This window comes from Leptonychotes weddellii, chromosome 8, assembly GCF_054177405.1.
Source record: "Leptonychotes weddellii isolate Sample4059 chromosome 8, ASM5417740v2, whole genome shotgun sequence".
NCBI classification, from domain to species: domain Eukaryota; kingdom Metazoa; phylum Chordata; class Mammalia; order Carnivora; family Phocidae; genus Leptonychotes; species Leptonychotes weddellii.
The window spans coordinates 90,405,206-90,427,847 of NC_138376.1; the positions used below are offsets into that span (position 1 = coordinate 90,405,206).

Below are 22,642 nucleotides of genomic sequence, written 5' to 3' on the forward strand. Positions count from 1 at the left end.
GGTACAGTATTTACACCTTAGGGTTTTTGTGAAGATTAGTTAATATTAAATGAGAAAATGTATCTAATGCACCTTCACATGCTGTCTGGCACATACAAGAAAGAACTTACCAAACAGTATAAATTCTATTGTTGTTATTATCACATTAAATGTTTTTCTGTTGTAGTATCAGTCTTGATCAGGATAACAGAGAGGAAATGCAGCAGGAAACAATGCAATCCAATCTCATGTGGGCCTAACATGCTGGTCAGTTGATGCATTACCCATGACTCTATTTACTAGCATCTATACTCCCTTCAAGAATTCAAATCATCTCCCGGCCTCTGACACAAACTCTACTATCTACACCAACCTTCCTTCTTAATTTTTCTGTTCTACACATTTCCATTCTCAACTGCCGAACTCCACAGAGAGACTATTCCTCTTTTCCAAAAGTAATCCCTCCATCTTGGCATCTGTAATCAACCTTTCCCTACTTATCTCAGGAATTTGCTCTATCATACACTCCTCTGACATCTTTGATTATCTCTAATTATTCTTTCCAGAGTCTTTTGCTGGGCTTACCTCACTCTCTTTTCTTCCCTCTTGGCAAAAATGTACTTGAAAGCATTCATACATTCATTCATTCATTCAGTATGCCAGGCACCATGGCTGGTGCTACATATGCTACAGTGACAAACAGATACGTCCCTGCCATCCTGGAGCTCACCGAGAAATATTACAACATAGTGATTATTCAAAATTGTGTTAAGCACTGGAAAAACAAGACGAAAATGCTCTAAACTTATGAAGGGAGGGGTTGGAGGAGAAAGATACGTAAGATGAGACTTGACAAAATAAATAGGCGACTGAGTAGTGGGAGAAGACAGTGAAGTATTTATCAGGCCAGGAGGAAACTCTGTGTCAAGACTCTGAGACCAGAAACAAATCATGACCTGTTTAAGCAACGACGAGCACTGCACCATGACACAGTGTACTCAAGGGAGACTGACAGAGCCTAAGGTTACATATTTATGCAGGCTCTTTCTGGCCATGGGAAGAATTTGATTCTTATTTGATTTTATTTATTTTATTTATTTTTTTAAGATTTTATTTATTTGACAGAGAGAGACACAGCGAGAGAGGGAACACAAGCAGGGGGAGTGGGAGAGGGAGAAGCAGGCTTCCCGCTGAGCAAGCCTGATGAGGGGCTCGATCCCAGCACCCCGGGATCATGACCTGAGCCGAAGGCAGACGCTTAGTGACTGAGCCACCCAGGCGCCCCTGATTCTTATTTTAAAGACAACATCGAGGTGGCATTGCTGGGTAATGTAAGTGAAATGACTGGATCTTCCTTTTAAAAAAGTCAGTCCTCCACACTACGAAGAATGGCCGGGAGAACGTGGAGCAACTGGCTCTCATACACTGATAGTGGAAGTGTTAAATGATACAAACCCTAGAAGAACTCAAGTTTCTTTCTTTTTTTTTTTCCTTTTCTTTGTATCTCACAGGTACATTTATTCATACCACAAAGGAAACAGCACTTTCACAAGTGTACAGTGATGTGCCACACTCTCATCTACTAGAGCTTACTGAAATTTACAGCCAGGGTGACATTCCATCTGATGTGTACTCCAGGTAAAGCTGGTTAATGATAAGCAGGCCCAGGACTTGAAGATTTCAAAGTTTCACTTCTTTATCATCACTCTTGATTTTATAAATGATTAAGCCCATCAACATCATTCCTACCCAAATCTCTTGGTGAACTTGGGTATATTTGGGCTTCATAGGAATCTAAGCATTTTTAATAAGGCTTTGAAGCATCTCAGCACAGGACGACTGGCTCAGGGTGCCCCAACCCACACGGCCAACCCAGAAAGGTCACTAAATGTGCAGAATTCAGATAGTTTCTTATAAGTTAAACATTTACCCTATGAAATGTATGACTCAGAAATTCCACGCTTAGGAATTTATCCAGGAGAAATGAAAAATGTCTGGCACAAGAATGTTCACGGCAGCCTTATTCATAATTTCCCCAAAATGAAAACAATTCAAATATCCATTAACAAGAGAGTAGATACATTGTGATCTATCTATATAATGGAATGCAACTCAGCAGTAGATAGGAATACATTTAACAATGAGAATAAATCTCAAAGATATTAAATGAAAGAAGACCAACACAAAAGAATATATACAGTATGACTCCATTTATATGAAATCCAAAAAGCTTCAAAACTAATCTATGGTGATGGCAGTGTTTCAGAAAGAGGAAGGAGACTGGACTAGAAAGAAGACACAAGGGAACTTCTTGGATGACTGAAGTGTTTGTTTTTTTAAGTAAACTCTATGCCCATCATGGGGCTCAAACTCATGACCCTGAGATCAAGAGTCACATGTTCTACTGAATGAGCCAGCCAGGTACCCCTGGTGATTGAGATGCTTTGTGTCTTAATTTAGATAGCAGTTATACTGCTATATATTATCAGTAATACCAAACTGAACACCTAAGATTTATACATTTGACTATATATAAATTAGGCTTCAATTTTTCAAAATATAATAAAAAATACATGGAATTGCAACAATAACCAAAAAAAAAAAAAAGTGATTGGAGATAGAGGGAAAGCAGACAGGCAGGGCAAGACTGGATTCAGAGACACCAATGAAGAGACTCTTATAAAAGCTTTGCCAAGATATGATAACTTAGACCAGCCTGGTAGTATTGGACAGATTCTATTACATATTTAGGAGACAGGCTTAATCAGTGTTAGTAAGATTTCCAGCATGAACAACTGAATATACAGTAATGAACAATGAAGAAATTTTGTTTTAAGAAGAAGAGGGCACTTGGAAGGCAAATTAAGAATTATATTTTGGATGAACAGTTTGAAATGTTTTTAAGATATCCAAGTAGGAACTGTCAAATATGTAGTGAGTATATAAATTGATTTATTAAGCACTGGACACCGAAAGTAATAAAAGAATTTAGATAAAACATAAAAATATATTTTAAAAATTGTATCCACTGAATTGTCACAATTTTCTTCTTTTTTTTTCCACACCCAATGTGCAGCTCGAACTCATGAACTCATGAGATCAAGAGTTGCATGTTCTACCAACTGAGCCAGCCAGGCACCCCTAGATCATCATTAGTTTTCACACAATCTTTTAAGTAACCAAATCTCAGGTGAGAAATATTTTAATCCCTACTACATCTATATAACCAATGAATATTTCCTTAGCCCCCTCCACATTATGGTATTGTACGAAGCCCCAAAAATACAGAAAAGAAACAAGAAACAGGGCGCCTGGGTGGCTCAGTTGGTTAAGCGACTGCCTTCGGCTCAGGTCATGATCCTGGAGTCCCTGGATCGAGTCCCGCATCGGGCTCCCTGCTAGGCAGGGAGCCCGCTTCTCCCTCTGACCCTCCCCCCTCTCATGTGCTCTCTCTCTCATTCTGTCTCAAATAAATAAAACCTTTAAAAAAAAAAAAAAAGAAACAAGAAACAGGTACTTAAGTTACTTTTAAGTCGGCCAAGATAAAATACACCATATAGCTGAGAAAGAGAAACCATGTAAAATTTTTGTCAGTTTTTGGAAGATCAAAATTTTAATTCACATTTATATATATATATAACTCACACAAAAATGTCAATTGAGTTCTCTATTAATAATTCCAAACATGCCTGCAGAAATCATGGTGACTTTTTCAAGATCACTTGAATCGAAGGTTCAGTTAATAGAATAATAAGCTGGGTATATCAAGAGAGATAAAACCAGTTCTGCAACTAAGTTAGCAGCTTAAGGACTATGCTTCTTTAGTAAATTAGGGCTAGCAGGTAATCTACTTGATCTTTAATGATACATAATGGAATGAGATAAAGTATGAAAATAATAAAGGCAAAAAGGTAAAATAAATATACAGATATATTACATACATATAGATATTTGGCTTTTCATTACTTGTTCTGAATCAGGGGCTGCAGCTTAAATAACATGAAGTCGTGCTTATAAAAAACAAAACAAAACACCACCCTCTTTATTTCATTTACCATTCATACCCAACATGACAAAGAAACAAGACCCAAAAAAGAAAAGAAGTTATTTGTGTCACATCTTAGTTTAGGCAACTAACTCAAAAAAGGTTTCACTATTCGTTAGCAAGATATAATACACTGTAGTCTTTTTAATCCCTCAAGAAAATCCCTAGATTTTTGTGGACAGCACAGGGTTTCTCAAAAGTTACTACAAAACTAATCATCTCAATATAAATGTACAACCTGGTATATAACACAGACCTGAAATACAGTAGATGACAAATAATTACATGTTGAAGGAATGTTATTGACCTAATTCAACTTGATTAAAAATACCTACCTTTTCCTCCAGTTTCTTCTTCTCTTCACTAAATTGGCTTATTCTTTGTTTGAGAAACTGATTGAGCTGCAAAACCTCTTTCTCAGTAGATGCAAGCTTTTGCTCAAGTTCCTCTTGCTGGGAATGGGACATTGATTGATCGGAAAATGGAGCCTGGAGTGAACTGTTCTCATATTGTGGCTATCAGGAAAGAAAAAAAAAACAGGTTAAAAGTTTACTTGTCTTGACAAAATGGAAAGAAACTGGAAATAAGGTATAGTACAGAGGGTACATCTAGGCTTTAGCAACAGACAGACCTTGGCATGAATCCCAGCTCTCCTATTTCCTAGTTATGTGCCATGATTAAATCAAGTTAATTTGCTTAACAATGCCAATCTTATCTATAAAACAGAAATAATAAAGCCAACCTTGCAGTGTTTTTTGAAGAACAGAGATAAAATATATAAAGTTCCTATCACATAAACAGAAGCTTAATAAAAGGCAACCTTTTGGTTAAAAAGTATAATTAGAGATGTAATAGTACATTAAGCTAGAAGTGAAAGTTCTAGGGAAATAAAAACTAAAAAGATTCTTCACAAGTGATCATTTCCAGCTAATATTAAACTTGGTAAGTATTAATAGAGAATTTCCCCAAACTAGAAAGTAAGATCCATGAAAGCAGGAATTTTTGTCCATTTTAGTTGCTCTTAGATCCCTATTTCCTAGAATAATCACTGGCATAAAAGAAGAGCTCAAAAAAATAACTGCTGATTGAACAAATGTATTCTTGTTTCCATAACTGAGGTTTTGTAAGGACTTCAGATAAGATCTTTCCCCTACTGTTTCCCTTGCAGCATTACAACCAGGAGAAGACAGACAGAAAATACAAATATCTCCTCAAATAAATTGGAATGTGGTAAGTGCCAAGAGATACCAATAAAGTAATGTGAAAGTAAAGAAACATTATTTTTCCACTTATTCAACAAATATTTACTAAGTACATGTTAGAAATTGTGTACTGGGATCCAACAGTTAATAAAGCTAAGTCCCACCAGTTTAATGAAGTATCACACAAAAAAAGACAATGAAAACTGTCTAAGTGCTAAGATAGTTGTACTTTAGTAGCTAAGAGAAGTTTTATACAAGTGAATTTGAACTAGACCTTGAAGAACTCATACTTCACCAAAAGGTGGAGATATAATTCAAAAATTACATAAATAGCATTTTATCATGTGCTGGGTATTTCAAAGACGAAAGACTCTAGCACTGTCTTTTAAAAACTCAAGTTCTATCAGAAGTGTAAGAGAAATCCCCAGATAATTATATATAGGACACCATATAATATGGTAGTCAAAGAAAAGTCATCTTTTTTAAAGATTTTATTAGAGAGACAGAGAATGAGCAGGGGGGGTGGGGGAGAGGCAGAGGGAGAGAGAGAAGCAGACTCCCCGCCGAGCAGGGAGCCCAATGGGGGAATCGATCCCAGGACCCCGGGATCATGACCTGAGCAGAAGGCAGATGCTTACTTAACCAACTGAGCCACCCAGGCACCCCCAAAAAAGTCACCTTAAGTACAAAGTATGGGGAAGTTGGAAGAGAAATGAAGACAACACTGGGAGAATGAGGAAAAAGGCTTTACTGGGGAGGTTGCTTTTGAGATAGACTTTGAAAATAAGGATGATTCTGGCAGGAATGGAGAAAGGAAGAAAAGTATTCCGAAAGAACATTTTAAAAAGGTAAAATGGAATATATTCAGAGAGTACCCATATCTGTTTAAAGTATAGTTTACAAGAAGGGGGATGGATAGAGGGAAAATTTAAAAATCCAAGTGGGACCATACTATAGAATCACAAGGTTCAGAGTTAAATCTTAATTCATAGGAAATGGGAAACCTGTGATGGTTTTATAACAACAAAGTAGCATGATTTAAGAAGATTGTAAACTCTGTTTTGTAAATCTCTGTATTCCCTGGCATTTAGCCTCATGTGTAGATTCTCAGTAACTTTTAATTGAAGGAGAAAGAAGAGTCCAAAGAGGACAAGAGAGTGCTACAATAACTGGACGCAGTGGACAACAGAAATTAGAAGATATTAAGAATGGATATGAATTCACTTAAAAAAATTATTCTAGGGCCTCCTGGGTGGCTCAGTCAGTTAAGCGTCCGGCTTTTGGTTTCAGCTCAGGTCATGATCTCATGGTTTTAAGATCAAGCCCTGTGTCAGGCTCCAGGCTCAGCACAGAGTCTGCTTGAAGATTCTCTCCCTCTGCCCTTCCCCCACAGAGGCACACATGCATGCACTCTTTCTCTAAAATAAATAAATCTTTAAAAAAATTATTCTAACCTATTTAGCTAAACAAAAAGAGGAGCTGAACAAGAGTACAGCTAACAGAATGAAGAAAGTCTAGATGTAGGATTGAGAGGATTTAGCAAAAACTATTTTTTAAAGAAGTGAATAGACAAGAAATGTTAGGTAACCAAGGTTTGAGATTTTGAGTCAAATAACAGGGAAGATCATATTCTAAGCTGAAGTAAGGAGGTCATATAGGAGAACAGGTCTAAGCAGATGTACTTAATTACAATTAGAGCCTATTGATATTAAGATGCCAGTTGAACACACAAATAGAGATGAAACATCAGACAGAGAGGTGGGTCTAGAACTCAGAAAGATGGGTAGGCTAGGCTAAGAAAATAAAAAAAATAATACAGACTTATAGTTTCTAATTTGGCATGTAATGAGCTCAGAAATTTCCACTCCATCTATTTTACTAAGTAAAAAAGATGAACAAACTGAAAAATCAACAACTCTTCTTAGATCTGTCAGAAGTAAGGTCACAGGGTAAATAAACCCCTAGAATTGGAAAAACAGGTGAATAGAGAAAGTCACACTTACCAGAGTAGAATCTTCCTTGCAACCAATGCTGAAGTAGGAAAAAAGAACTGAAATTGATGAACTCCTAGAGGCTCAGAGTGGACAAGTCTGAAAGTCAAAAACTTTAGGGAGACCCAATCATAAGGGACACCCGACTTGTCTGCGTTTTACCTCCATGAGCTCTATCAGGTCCTCACAATGAACAATCAGGGGATAATCTCTTCATGTTTCCAGCAGGAAGAGGAGAAAAGGAACCATTTTGAAATACACCAGAACACTATGTTCTTAACAAGACCTGCATTCAGGAGACACTAACTAGAGACTAACCTACACAGAAGGTTACCTAGAAGGGAGCTAACCTACCTAGAAGAAAAAGTTCAATTCCAGTTGCCTTGAACCATCCTGACCCACCGAAGGGTGGGAAAGAAAAGAACAGAAGCTCTAGTGAAGTCCACAGTCTAGGAGCACAGGCTCACTAAAAGACTAAGAACTAATCACAGGTGGGCGCCCGGGTGGCTCAGATGGTTAAGTGTCTGCCTTCGGCTCAGGTCATGATCCCAGGGTCCTGGGATCGAGTCCCGCATCGGGCTCCCTGCTCCTTGGGAGCCTGCTTCTCACTCTGCCCTGCCCCCGCCCGCTGTCTCTCATGAATAAATAAATAAAATGTTAAAAAAAAAAAAAAGAACTAATCACAGGACTACAGAGGACCTCTTCCTTTACACCTTACCATTATATTACTAAAGGCTTATTTACCACATTTCATTTTACCTAGTACATCAGGTCTAACTTTCAACAAAAAACTATAAGACATACTAAAAGGCAAATTCACAGTCTGGAGAGATTGAATAAGCATGAGAACCAGAGTCAGATATGATAGGAATGCTGAATTATCAGACCAGAGATTTTTTAAAACTATGATTAATATAGGGCATTAATGCTAAGATAAACAACAGGCAAGAACAGATGAATAATGTAAGCACAGAGGTGGATATTCTTAGAATAAAAAAATTTTAGACATCAAAAATACTGTAACAGAAATAAAGAATGTCTTTGACAGGCACCTGTGTGGCTCAGTTGGTTGAGCATCCGATTCTTGGTTTTGGCTCAGGTCATGATCTCATGGGTCATGAGACTGAGCCCCAATTTGGGTTCTGCACTCAGCAGAGTCTGCTTGAGGATTCGCTGCCTCTGCCACTCCCCCAACTCACACATGTTCTCACTCTCTCAAATCAATCAATCAAAAAAAAAAAAGAATGTCTTTGACTGAACACAGATGAGGAAACAATCTCTGAGCTTGAGGATATGACAAGAAACCTCCCAAACTGAACAAAGACAAAAAAGACTGTAAAAAATAAAACAGAATATCCAAGAACTGTGAGATAACTACAAAGGGTATAACACTACAAGAAGAAAGAAACGAAAGCAGTATTTGAAACAATAATGATTGAGAATTTCTCCAAACTGTCAGATACCACACCTCAGATCCAGATACGATTTCACTCATATGTGGAACTTAGGAAACAAAACAGATGAACATGTGGGAAGAAAAAAAAAAAAAAAACAGAGGAGAGAGGAGGAGGCAAACCATAAAAGACCCTTAACAACAGAGAACAAACCGATGGTTGATGGAGGGAGGTGGGCTAGATGGGTGATGGGTATTAAAGAGGGCACTTGTTATGATGGGTGTTATATATAAGTGATGAATCACTGAATTCTACTCCTGAAACCAATATTACACTATTATGTCTAACTAACTGGAATTTAAATTAAAAATTTGAAGAAAAAGTAAATGGAGTAGCTATATTAATTTCAGAAAAAGCAGACTTTAGAGCAAGGAAAGTTATGGGAATAACTTTCCTGATAAAGGGTCAATACTCAAGAAGACTTAAGAATCCTTAATGTGTATGTGCCTAACAAAAGAGCAGATCTTTTTCAGAATGAACTTTTGGTTTTTTGATTTTCTCTATTGATTTTCTGTTTTCAATTTCATTGATTTCTGCTCTCTTATTCTTTTCTTCTTCTACTTACTTTGGATTTAATTTGTTTTTCTGTATCTAGTTTCTTAAGATGGAAGCTTAGGTAACTGATTTAAAATCTTTCTTCTTTTCTAATATACACACTTGATGGTATAAATTTCCCTCTAAGCACTACTTTCACTGTATCCCACACATTTTAGATAATCTGTATTTTCATTTCCATTTAGTACAAAATATTTTTAAATTTCTTTTGAGATTTCTTCTTTGACCCATATATTATTTAGAAATGTGTTGTTTAATCTCCAAGCATTTCAGGATTTTATAGCTACCTTTCTGTTGATTTCCACTTTAGTTCCTATGGTTTGAGAGAGCATACATTGTACAATATCTCTTCTTTTAAATTTGTTAAGGCATGTTTTATCACCCAAATTGTGGTCTGTTTTGGTGAATGTTCTATGTGAGCTTGAGAAGAATGTATAATCTGAAGTAGTCTATACATGTCAATGACATCCAGTCAATTGAGGATGCTGCTGAGTTCAACTTTGTGCTTACTAATTTTCTGCTTGATGGATCTGTTCATTTCTGATAGAGGGTTGATAAAGTCTCCAGCTATTATAGTGGATTCATCTGTTTCTCCTTGCAGTTCTCTCAGTTTTTACCTCACATATTTTGCTGCTCTTTTGTTAGGCACATACACATTAAGGATTGTTAAGTCTTCTTGGAGTATTGACCCTTTATCAGGAAAGTTATTCCCATAACTTTCCTTGCTCTAAATTTCTTCAAATTTTTAATTTATCTATGAACATGGAATATCTCTTATTTATTTGGTTCTTCTTTGCTGTCTTTGATCAGAGTTTTATTACTTATATACATCTTGTACATATTTTATTATATTTCTACTTATTTCATTTTTTGGAGTGCTAATGTAAATGGCAGTGTGTTTTTAATTTCAGATTTCACTTGTTCATTGCTGGTATAGAGGGAAAGAACTTTCATATATTAACCTTCTCCCTTGCAGCCTTGCTATAATTGCTTATTAGTTTCAGGCGTTGTTTTTGTTTTGTTTGGTCTGTTTTCAGTGATTTTCTATACAGGGGATCATGTCATCTGTGAACAAAAACTTTCTTTTTTCCCAACTGGCATACATTTTATTTCCTTCTCTTGTCTTACTGCATTCTCTAGCCACTTTGAAAGACAGTTTGGCAGTGAGTTAAAAACTAAAAATACTCTTACCATATGATCTAGCAATTGTGTTCCTTGGTATTTACCCAAATGAACAGAAAGCATGCTACACAAAAAGCTTCACGTGGAAGTTTATAGCAGCTTTATTTATATTTGCCAAAACTTGAAAATAACTAAAATTTCCTTCAGTAGGTGAAAAGATAAACTGTGGTACATCCAGATAATGGAATATTATTCAGCACTAAAAAGACATAAGCTATCAATATGTGAAAAGACATAGCGGAGGGGCGCCTGGGTGGCTCAGTTGGTTAAGCATCTGCCTATGGCTCAGGTCATGATCCCAGGGTCCTGGGATTGAGCCCTGCATCGAGCTCCCTGCTCAGCAAGGGAGTCTGCTTCTCCTTCTCCCTCTGCCCCTCCCCCTCCATTCATGCTCGGTCTCTCACTTTCTCTCTCAAATAAAATCTTACCAAAAAAAAAAAAAAAGACATAGAGGAAATTTAAATGTATATTATGAAGTGAAAGAAGCCATCATGAAAAGCTACATACTGTATGATTCCAACTATATCACATTCTGGAAGAGGCAAAACTATGGAGACAATAAAAAGACTGGTTGTTGCCAGGGGCTAAGAGAGAGGAGGGAATGAACAGGCAGACCACAGATTTTTAGGGTAGTGAAACTATTCTGTATGATACTACAATGATGGATATAGGTCATTATACATTTGTCCAAACTCATAGAATTGTAACACCAAGTGTGAACCTTAATGTGAACTATGGCCTTCGAGTGATAGTGATGTGTCAATATAGGTTCAATAGTAATAAAAATACCCTGTGATACAGGATGTCAACAGTGAAGAAGGCTGTAGGTGTGTGGCGGCATAGAATATATGAGAACTCTCTGTTCATTCTGCTCAAATCTGCTGTGAACTTAAAACTGCTCTAAAATATAAAATTTATTAATTTTACAAATAAGTTAATACAGGTGTTTCTAGGACAATGAAATATACACATTTCTGGAAAACCATTCAAAAACCAGGCACTAAAAATAGGAGGGCTTAAAGGAAAAGTAAAGACAAGAATAGTCCACTCAAAGCCTATGTAACTTAAACCAGATTACTAATCAAAACAGTAACTGAGGAGAAGAGCTCAACATTTTGGGCAGGCAGTCACAGTTAATATTAAACAACCACATGCACTGAAACTGTCAAAATGCTGGTGTCACTTTAATTAGAGCAGGTCTGGTGGGTGTTGAGATGATATAGGTAGAACTCTGCAATACAGGGACTACCATTCAGGTGGGTAGGAGGCAACGCAACCTGCCATGAACCCAAACCACTAAAAGGGGAGTCCATTTCTCAAGGCAGTACAGTGCTCAGAATTTTCTGAAAATGAAGCTTGAAGAGCCTTCTGCTGCCAGTGCAGTAGGTGAGCCTAGGCCTTTTCTGCAGCCTGCCAAAGATTCTAATTTAACTCCCACTATTCTAACTCCCCTCGCCTGGAAAGACAAAACAAAAACCACATCCGAACCAGTGAGACTTGAAAACTTTCCTGACAACATTCTATCTACCACTTGTGTTTGGGCAAATCTGTACAACAGAAAAGTGCTTCATAGCAAGACATGCTGTAGAACTTGTAGATGAAATTAAGCAGACAGAGAAAAGTCTGAAGCCAGAACTGCTTTAAGCCTTTAAAGTGCTTTTCCAGGCTCTGAGTGTCCCACAACCACTCAATCTGTGAAGCCTATCTTCCCTTCATTTCTATGACAATACCACCTACCCCTGCTACCCCTTTGCAGGTTATGCTCTTTTACTGCCTTCTAAAATACAGCTAGTCCCCGTCTTTACTTCTGGGTCCCATTTTCTTCACTCCCTGGAACCCATGATCATGCCCAAGCTTCAACAACCACTCAGGTGGACTGACAAGTCCTAAATCTCTAATCTCCCCCTTAGACTTACCTATGAATATCAGCCTCATTCTTCACCTCTGTCCCAAATTTACAATAGAAAAATAAGCTTAACTCATTATTTTTCTCCTCTAAACTTATTCCTGATGTAGTCATCTCTATCCTAGTCTTTGACAATATAAACCAATCAATTTTGTCCATCTGAAACTAGGGTATCATTTCTTTAACTCACTGAAGTCATTAAATCAAGCCCATGCTTGGGTCACACAGATGTTTAATAAATATTCTTCCTCTTGTCATGACCAATGTTTTAAAATTCAGGTGTTCATTTAAGTTTTAGACTATTGAGATAGCCTCCTGACTGGTTTCTGCCTCAATACCGACCTTAAATCCGTTATGCCACTGGGGTAACCAAACTAGGATACTTTGGGGAGTAAAAGAGGGTGCTATTAATCATTATGCTAGTACCTTATGCTAGGCATTAGCTGGAACTGTACCTAAACTTGGGACAAATGGGTCCTTTACTTTACGAGCCTTTGCTATAATTGACCCCTGCTTACGTCTTTAACCACATCTCTTACCACTACTCTCCTCTCATATTGCACTTCATCCATACACAATAATTTGTAGTTTTCCAAATGCATTATTTCCTCTCTTGCCTTTGGACCTCTTCACACACAATATACTATACCTCAAGCACTTTTACTCTATGTCCTTCACCTGCTAAATTTCTTTTACTTCATCAGGTTCTCAGATCAGATATCCCTTCCTATAGGAAGTAAGAGCCAACCTTTGGAAGGCTAGTTTATATGTTCTTAGTAGGGATTCCCATAGCACTATATCCCATTTGAGCACCTCAAACTTACTGCAATTGCCTCTTGTTTATCTGTCTTCCTCACTAGATTGTACACTCTTTGAAGAAAAAAACCAACTTTACTCACATTTATATTACTAGTGCCCACATGGTGCCTTATCCATAGTAAACATAAATAATTTTTGAAGAAATGGTTAAACAGTTTTTTGACACAGTTTCTCTCTGTAGACTTCAAGATCCATGAAAATATTTTTCACTCTTGTGGCCCCAGCATTTACCACATTAGATGTTTAAGTTTTGTTGAACAAGCTCATTTGTAAAGGTGGAACTCATTTATAAAATGCTCATTAAAACCAAAAGACTTGGTAGTAGAAAAAATAGCTGAAGGAAAAACAAATAGAAAAAATTATATAAATGGAAACAGAAAGCATAAAATGTAAAGACAAAAAAAACGATGCATCAGTGAAGCTTAATTAAAATAAATATTATTTGATTGGTCTTTCCAAGGTTCACATCTATATTAAAGGAAGGCATCTCTTTCTTCTTCAGTTTTTAACAAAAGGTAAAAGGGACCTTCATATTCTGTGGTTTTTTTTTTTCCCTCAAGACGGTCTGTTAACCACAGGTTGCAATTTTGGTATAAGGCATTATAAATACAAATCTCTCTTTGCTTCCAGCAATTCTACTACTAAAACAATCTAGAAAGTGTGAATTTTAGGATAAAGATCTAGTTCTCATTTTCTACCTATGAGATTTACTGATGTTTTTCAGGTCATCTTGATTGTAAGGCTGTTCAGAGTTTTTAATAGGCAAATAGAGTTATTTCTCAAGAATATGTTTTACATCTATAAATTCATAGAAGAATGTTATTTTATTTCAAAAATTTACTTTAACCTCAAATATACAGAATATGAAAAGTATAATTTTCTTTGTTTAATGTGCTATGAAATTAGGATGAATAAGCTATGGGTCCCCAAAATGTGCATATATAAAATGCTGTGCATAGGAGTGCCTGGGTGGCTCAGTCAGTTAAGTGTCTGCCTTCGGCTCAGGTCATGATCCCAGGGTCCTGGGATCTAGTCCCGCATCGGGCTCTTTGCTCTGCAGGGAGCCCGCTTCTCCCTCTCCTCCCCGCTTGTACTCTCTCACTGTCTCTCCTCCTCTCTCTCTCAAATAAATAAAATCTTAAAAAAGAAATGTTGTGCCTAAAAAATAACATTATTCATACATCCAAGGTAAAAATTCCTTTGCTATTATTCTCCACAGAAATTGAAGAAACAACTCTAAAATTTGTGTGGAATCACAAAAGACCCCAAATAGCCAAAGCAATCCTGAGAAGAGCCAAAGCAATCCTGAGAAACAAAGGGAAAAAAAAATTAAAGCCAGAGATATCATGCTTCTGGATTTCAAACTATACTAAAAAGCCATAGTAATAAAAACAGTGTGGTATGGCACAAAAAAGACACATCAACCAATGGAACAGAGCAGAGAGGCCAGAATTAAATCCTGGCATATAAAGTCAACTTATATTTGACAAGAGAGCCAAGAATACCCAATGAGGAAAAGATAGTCTCTTTAACACATGCAGAACAATGAAATTGAGCCCCTATCTCACACCACTCACAAAAATTAACTTGAAATGGATTGAAGACTTAAAAGCTCTGATACCATAAAACTCCTAGAATATATATACATTGGTCTCAGCATTGACTTGCTTTTTGGACATGACACCAAAAGCACAAACAACAAGAGCAAAAATCAACAAAGGAAGTACATCAAACTCAAATGCTTCTGCACAGAAGATCTAGTAATTAACAAAATGGAAAAACAACCTATAGAATAAGAAAATATTTCAGGAAATCATATATCAGAAAAGAATTAACATCCAAAATATGTAAGAACTCAATTTAATAATTAAAAATAAACAGTCCAATTAAAAAATGGGCAAAGGAACTAAATATTTTTCCAAAGACAACATCAAAATGGCTAACAGACACATGGGAAGATGTTCCACATCATTAATCATCAGGAAAATGCAAATCAAAACCACAGTGAGTTATACCCTGTCACACCTGTTAATATGACTATCATCAAGAAGACAAGAAATAACAGATGCTGGCAAGGATGTGGTGAAAAAGGAACCCTTAGACAGCACTGGTGGGAATGTAAATTGGTCCAGCCACTATGGACCAATAAAATAGATCTACCATACAATCCAGCAATCCCATTTCTGGGTATATTCCCAAAGGAAATGCAAACAGGATTTTTTTTTTTTTTAAATATCTATTTATTTATTTGAGAGAGAGAGAGAGAGAGCACAAGAGGGGGGAGGGTCAGAGGGAGAAACAGACTATCTGCTGAGCTGGGAGCCTGATGCAGGACTCGATCCTGGGACTCCATGATCATGACCTGAGTCGAAGGCAGACGCTTAACCAACTGAGCCACATAGGCACTCCGCAAACAGGATTTTGACAAGATATATACCCTGCCATGTCTATCACAGCATTATTCATAATAGCTAGACAACCCATATGCCCATCAGTGGATTAAATGATATGGTACATAAACACAATGGAATATTATCCAGCCATGAAAAGGAAGATATCCTACCATTTGTGATGACATGATTGGACCTTAAGTACATTACATTAAGCAATATAAGTCAGAGAGAGAAAGAGAAGTACTGTAGGATATCACTTATATGTAGAATCTAAAAAAGTTAAACCTATAAAAAGCAGAGAGCAAAACGGTGGTTACCAAAGGATGGGAGGTGGGGAGTTGGAGACCAGAGTGATAGTATACAAGGGTACAAACTTGTAAGGAGTAGTAAATAAGCCACAGAAATTTCATGCACAATATAATGAATATAAACAATAATATACACTATAACTATTTAATGCAATAAATATTATTACATTAGCAAACACTATATAAATGTGTTAAAGTAGCATGCTGTGTACACCTTAAATTTACATTACATGTCAAATTTATTCAATAAAAAAAAGCACTATTCACACACCAAAAATTTTTCATTTAAGAAGTATTTTATTATCATATTTGTTGTTCTTTTAAACCCGTGCTGTTTTTCAGCTCTCTGTATCTACTGAAAAAAAGTTCGTCCTATATTTATGATATCCATGTAGTATACGGTTTTCCTTGTATTCTCTTTTATTAATTGCCCTTATTTTTTTTTTTTAAAGATTTTATTTATTTATTTGACAGAGAGAGGCATAGTGAGAGCAGGAACACAAGCAGGGGGAGCGGGAGAGGGAGAAGCAGGCTTCCCGCGGAGCAGGGAGCCTGATGTGGGACTCGATCCCAGGACCCCGGGATCATGACCTGAGCCGAAGGCAGACGCTTAACGACTGAGCCACCCAGGCGCCCTGCCCTTATTTTTTGAAGTCTAACTTCTCAACAATATTTTAACTCCCCACATAATTTAAAAATCCTTCAGCAGCCCCCTTTTCCACATCCCTCCAGCTAGCTCTATTTGTCCTTAGAGACTGATTTGGAGAGCCCTCTACTGGCCTGATGCTGTGTCAAAAAAACATTTTCTTCAGCTTTCAAATACATATTAAGAATCACACGCTTTTGGTAATATAATAATTGTATAATTCAAGCTAACCTATTATTCAGAAAAATAAAGTTACAAGGAGAAACTGCATGGTTCTATAAAACTGTTATCAAAGCAAATTATACTACTTACATAGTACAGAAATAGCACTTCTAAATAACTGTACACTATTAATCTCAGTACCATAAAGCCTTACTATTATGGGATAGAACTAACAGATGAGATCACATTGTAATGAGATATTCTGATGTATTAGTAACTGAAGAATGGTAAGCAAGCTGGAATCTCTGTTAAATGCTTCTGCCTCAAGTAAGTCTGAAGATTAGTTGGTCTTCAATATTTCCTGACTTTAATATACCAATTCCTTTAATATATAAAAATAAGTTTCAAAATATAATGGAGGAAAAAAAAATTCAACTTAAAATGATTTTTTTAAATTCCAGAAATAAAGACAAAAAAAACTTTCACAAATCAAAGTATATACCACCATAAAGTTATTAGTCCTCACTTTTGATCCCAATAAACTGCCAATAGTTTTTAATGTTTTTGAAATAAACAAGCCAAATTATATAGAAAAACATACAATCAAGTTTTAAGAAAAATTCTTAAAGAGAGTAATATTGGGGAAAGTCACCCTTCGAGCCATATAAATTTTGTTATAAGGCCTTATATACCAGTGTGCCCATTAGACTGTGTGCCCATTAGACTGTACTCTCAGTGGCAAAACCTACCTCATTCACATTTCTATTCCTTGTACCCAGACATTGCCTTACCCACAGTGAACACAAATTTTGAAGGAATGGGTAAATATGTTTACCTATATGGTCTCTCCCTCTGTAGTCTGAGGTTGATGAAGGTAGGAACTATTCTTCAACTTTGTGACCTCATAACTTAACTTAACACATTGTATGTTTAGTAACTATTCTCTTAAATGGGTTCATTAGTGAAGATAGGACTTATTTATAAAATACTCATTAGAAGTAGAGAGACTTCACAGTAGAAAATAATGGATATAGGAAAAAATAGCATGACACAAATAGAAAGAAAATATTATGACAAATTCAGAAAATGTATTTTCAAATCAAATTATAGACAAAAAGCTAATTTCTTTTATATGTAAAGGGCTTATAAAATTAATAAGCAAAAAACCAATACCTAACAGAAAAAAACAAGTGAAGTATCGATATGAAATGACATTTCACAGAAAAGAAATACAAATGGGACTTAAAAATATAAAAAGAAATTCAACATCACTCAGGAGAAAAACATATTAAAACCATATGAAGAAAATAAGAAAGATCTCAAATCAACAACCTAACTTTACAACCTAGGGCTGGAAGGAGAGAATAAACTAAACCCAAAACTATCAGAAGGAATGAAATAATAAAGATTCAAACAGTGATAAATGAAATAGAGAATATAAAAACAACAGAGAAAATTAATGAAACCAAAATTTGGTTCTCTGAAAAAATCAACAAAATTGATAAACCTTTACCTAGATGGACTAAGGGGAAAGACCCTAATTACTAAAATCAGAAATGAAAATAATGACATGAACTATCAATTCTACAGACATAAAAAGGCTTATAAGAGTACTGTGAACAATTAACTGTATGCCAACAAATTGGATAAACCAGATGCAATGGACAAATTCCTAAAAACATAAAGCCTTCTTTCAAGACCTGATGGCTTCACTGGTGAATTCTACCAAACATGTAAAAAAAGAACTAACACCAATCCCTTTCAAACTTTTCCAAACACTGAAAGAGAAGAAACTACACTTCCTAAGTCATTCTGTGAAGCCAGCATTATTTTGATACCAAAGCCAGACAAAGACACTACAAGAAAACTACAGACCAATATCTTTGATGCAAAAATCCTCAACACGGTATCAACAAACTGAATTCAGCAGTATATTAAAAGGATTATAATCTATGACCAAGTAGGATTTACTCCTGGAATGCAAGTATGGTTCAGCATATCAAAACTGATCAATGTAATATACCACATTAACAGAATAAAGCGAAAAAAACCCCACAATCATCTCAACTGATGTTGAAAAAGTGTATGACAAAATTCAACATCTTTCGGTGATTAAAACACAAAAAAACTAGGAACAAAAGGAAACTACCTCAACATAATAAAAGCTATATAGAAAAAACCCACAGCAAATATTATACTCAATGGTGAAAGACTGAAAGCTTTTCCTCTGAGATCAGGAACTAGTCAAGGATTCCCATTTTCACCACTTCTATTTAACAAAATACTGGAAGTTATAGCCAGAGCAATTAGGCAAGGAAAAGAAATACAAGACATCTAAATTGGAAAGGAAGACATGAAATCATCTCTGTTCAGGTGATATAATCTTGTATGTAGAAAATCTTAAAAATTCCACAAAAAGCCTGTTAGAGCTATTGCATAAATTCAATAAACTATTAGGATACAAAGTCAACACACAAAAGTTTATTGCATTTCTATGCACTAACAATGAACAATCTGAAAAGGAAATTATGAAAACAATCCTATTTACAACAGTATCAAAAAGAATAAAATACTTAGGAATTAACCAAGGAGGTAAAAGACTTGTATAACAAAAAACTACAAAATACTGCTGAAAGAAAGTGAAGACATAAATAAATGGAAACACATCCCACGTTCTTAATATTGTTAAGATGTTAATACTACTCAAAGTGATCTACAGGTTCAATGCAATCCCTATCAAAATCACTTTTTTTTTTTTTTTTTAAGAAAGAGAAAAACCCACCCTAAAATTCATATAGAATCTCAAGGGACCACAAACAGCTTAAACAATCTTAAAAAGAAGAACAAACCCGGGGAACTCATACTTCTGGATTTCAGAACAGTGTGGTACTGGATAACAAAAGACATATATAAACCAATGGAATGGAATCCAGAGCCAAGAAATAAATCCTGGCATACATGGTCAAATGATTTTTAACAAGGTGCCAAAACCATTCAATGTGGAAGTCTTTTCAACAAATAGTGCTGGGAAAACAGGATTATGCACATGCAAAAGAATGAAGCTGCACCCTTACCTAATAACATATAGAAAAATTAACTAAAAATGATCAAAGACCTAAACATAAGACCTAAAACTATAAAACTCCTCAAAGAAAACATGTGGCAAAAACTTCATGACATTGAATTTGGCAATGAGTTCTTGGATATGACACCAAAGGCACAGGCAATAAGAGAAAAATTAAACAAACTGGACTTGAAAAATTAAAAATTTTATGCATGAAAAGACACTACTAACAGAGAAAATAGCCAATCAGTAGAATGGGAAAAAATACTCGCAAATCATGTATTTGATAAGGGGTTCATATGTAGAATATACAGAGAATTTTTAAAACTCAACAACAAAAAACAACCAATTCAAAAATGGACAAAGGACTTGAAAAGGTATTTTTCCTAAGATATACAAATAGCCAATAAGCCATAAAAAGATGCTCACATCATTAATCATTAAGGAAATGCAAACCAAAACTACAATGAAATACTACCTCATATCTATTGGGATGGCTACTATCAAAAATGAAAAAATAACAAGTGTTGGTGACAATGTGGAGAAACTAGAACCCTTGTACACCAAAATAGCACAGCCACTGTGGAAAACAGTATGGTGCTTCCTCAAAAAATTAAAAGTAGAATTACTATATGATCCAGCAATTCCACTTCTGGATATATACTCAAAAAAATTGAAAGCAGAGTCTGCAACAGATATTTATACACCTATATTCAAATAAATATAAAAAAGGTTCACAGCAGCATTATTCACTATAGCTAATATGTGGAAGCAAACGGGGCACCTGGGTGGCTCAGTCAGTTAAGCATCTGCCTTCAGCTCGGGTCATGATCTCCGGGTCCTGGGATCGGCCCCTTCATTGGGCTCCCCATTCAGAGGGGAGTCTGCTTTTTCCTCTCCCTCTGTCCTTCCCCCCTGCTCGTGCTCTCTCTCTCAAATAAATAAATAAAATCTTTAAAAAAAATGTGTAAGCAAACAAAGTGTCTGTCAACAGATGAATGGACAAAACAAAATGTGGTATACACACATAATGGAATATTATTCAGCCTTAAAAAGGAAGGAAATTCTGACACACGCTACAGCATGGATGAACTTTGAGGAAACTATGCTAAGTGAAATAGGCCAGTCACAAAAAGACAAATACTGTATGATTTATTTAACATGAGATTTTAGAGTAATCAAAATCAGAGAGAATGAAAGTAGAACAGTAGCTGCGAGGGGTTGGGAAGGCGAATGGGGTGTTACTGTTTCATGGGTACAAAGTTTTAGTTTTATAAGACATAAAGAGGTATGGAAATGGATGGTGGTGATGGTTGCAAAATATTATAAATGTATTCGACACCACTGAACTGTATACTTAAAAATGGTTAAGATGAAAAAAAATGGTTAAGATAGTAGATTTTATATGTATTTTACACAATTTTAAGTTTTTTAAAAAATCATGGAGAACTCCCCACCTTACCCTGTATAAGAGAAGGGCAAAAATCTCAGTTTGATAACACAATAGCAATTTGATAATGTCAATAAAAATGACCAACTCATACAACACCTGCAAATTTCACTTGAGAATTTAACTTACAAAAATACTTGCATACGAGCAAAACAGTGTTTATAAAAGGTTATTCTTCACAATATTATTTATAGTAGCCCTAAACTAGAAACAACCCAAATTCAGACTAGTAGGGACAAGATGAATAAATTATGCTATTGCCACAAAACAGGAAATCAATCAGCTATAAAAGCAAAAGGGATGCTATCTTTGTAAAGATATAGAAATAATCACTGTATTTGTTTAACTGAAGTATAGTTGACACACATTACGTTAGTTTCAGGGGTACAAGACTGTGATTCAACAAGTCTGTATGTTATGCTGTGCTCACCACAAGTGTAGCTGCCATCTGTCATACAACACTATTACAGTACCACTGACTGCATTCCCTATCCTGTACCTTTCATCTCCATGACTTATTCACTCCATAATAGGAAGCCTGTACTTCCCATTCCCCTTCACCTATTCTGCCCATTCCCCCAGGCAACCATCAGTTTGTTCTCTGTATTTGAGTCTGTTTCTGCTTTTTTAATCACTATATTTTAAATAATTTTATGTAATACAAAGGGAAAAAAGCAAGGTGCTGAATAATGTATATATTTTGATACTTTCTGTGAAGATATGGGGATAAGATACATTTATATCTGCTAGTGATATACATCAATTCTGGAAGGATACACTAGAAACTGATAACAGTAATTCCTTATGTGTGTGGAGAGGGGATATGAACTGGACATTTGGAAAACAGTTCTTGGACATCTTTTACTATGTATATAAATATGAACCATGTGAATGGATTAATTAAAAAGCATCCTAATCTTGCAAGCTAATTATATAATTAACACATGCTTTATTACTAAAACAACTACTACAAAATTCTCTATATCTTACCTGCAAACCAGCCACATAAGAATCTTCGCAGTTTACATAATGTCCTAACATGGCATGTTGTGCCCGTAATTCATTATCCCTTATCCTCTCATGTAGGTGGGTAATTTGTTGCTTCTGCCTGCAAAACATAAATTGAGGTGACATTATAAAGAATATGCTTTTCTAAGGGACTGTTAAAAGCAGAATTTTAAGTATTCTAAAAATCTGATGTAAGAGTTAAAAGTATTATCAACCTTAACATTCATAACAGGGAATTTTTAAAAACCACAGTACAATGAGTTATGTGGACCACAGAAAAAGTTTATAGTGTAGAATACTTCTGACATTTTATAAAATATAATCGTTAGTAGAATACTCTTCTTAGATAGTAACAAAGTCATGTTTTGTTTGCTTTCTTCTTGTTACCTAATATAATAAATGTTATGTCCTCAGTTTGGAATGCCTTTACCCTAAAATCCATTATTTTCATTCATACAAATTCTGCTTAACACTTAAA

The 22,642-nt window shown here is 35.7% G+C and overlaps 1 protein-coding gene and 1 pseudogene across 2 annotated transcripts in view; both read right to left on the bottom strand.

The window, feature by feature from the left end:
* CEP85L (centrosomal protein 85L) overlaps positions 1–22,642 on the bottom strand; it is a 163,183-nt gene that overhangs the window by 49,260 nt on the left and 91,281 nt on the right. For both annotated transcript variants that reach the window (XM_081828873.1, XM_081828874.1), the window contains exons 4-5: positions 22,147–22,264; positions 4,360–4,539 (exon numbers count right to left, since the gene is read on the bottom strand). In XM_081828873.1, the coding sequence (XP_081684999.1) occupies positions 4,360–4,539; positions 22,147–22,264 (298 nt within the window). The remainder of the gene's footprint in view (positions 1–4,359; positions 4,540–22,146; positions 22,265–22,642) is intronic.
* On the bottom strand, positions 1,183–4,317 carry LOC145723089 (ATP synthase F(0) complex subunit j, mitochondrial pseudogene; annotated as a pseudogene).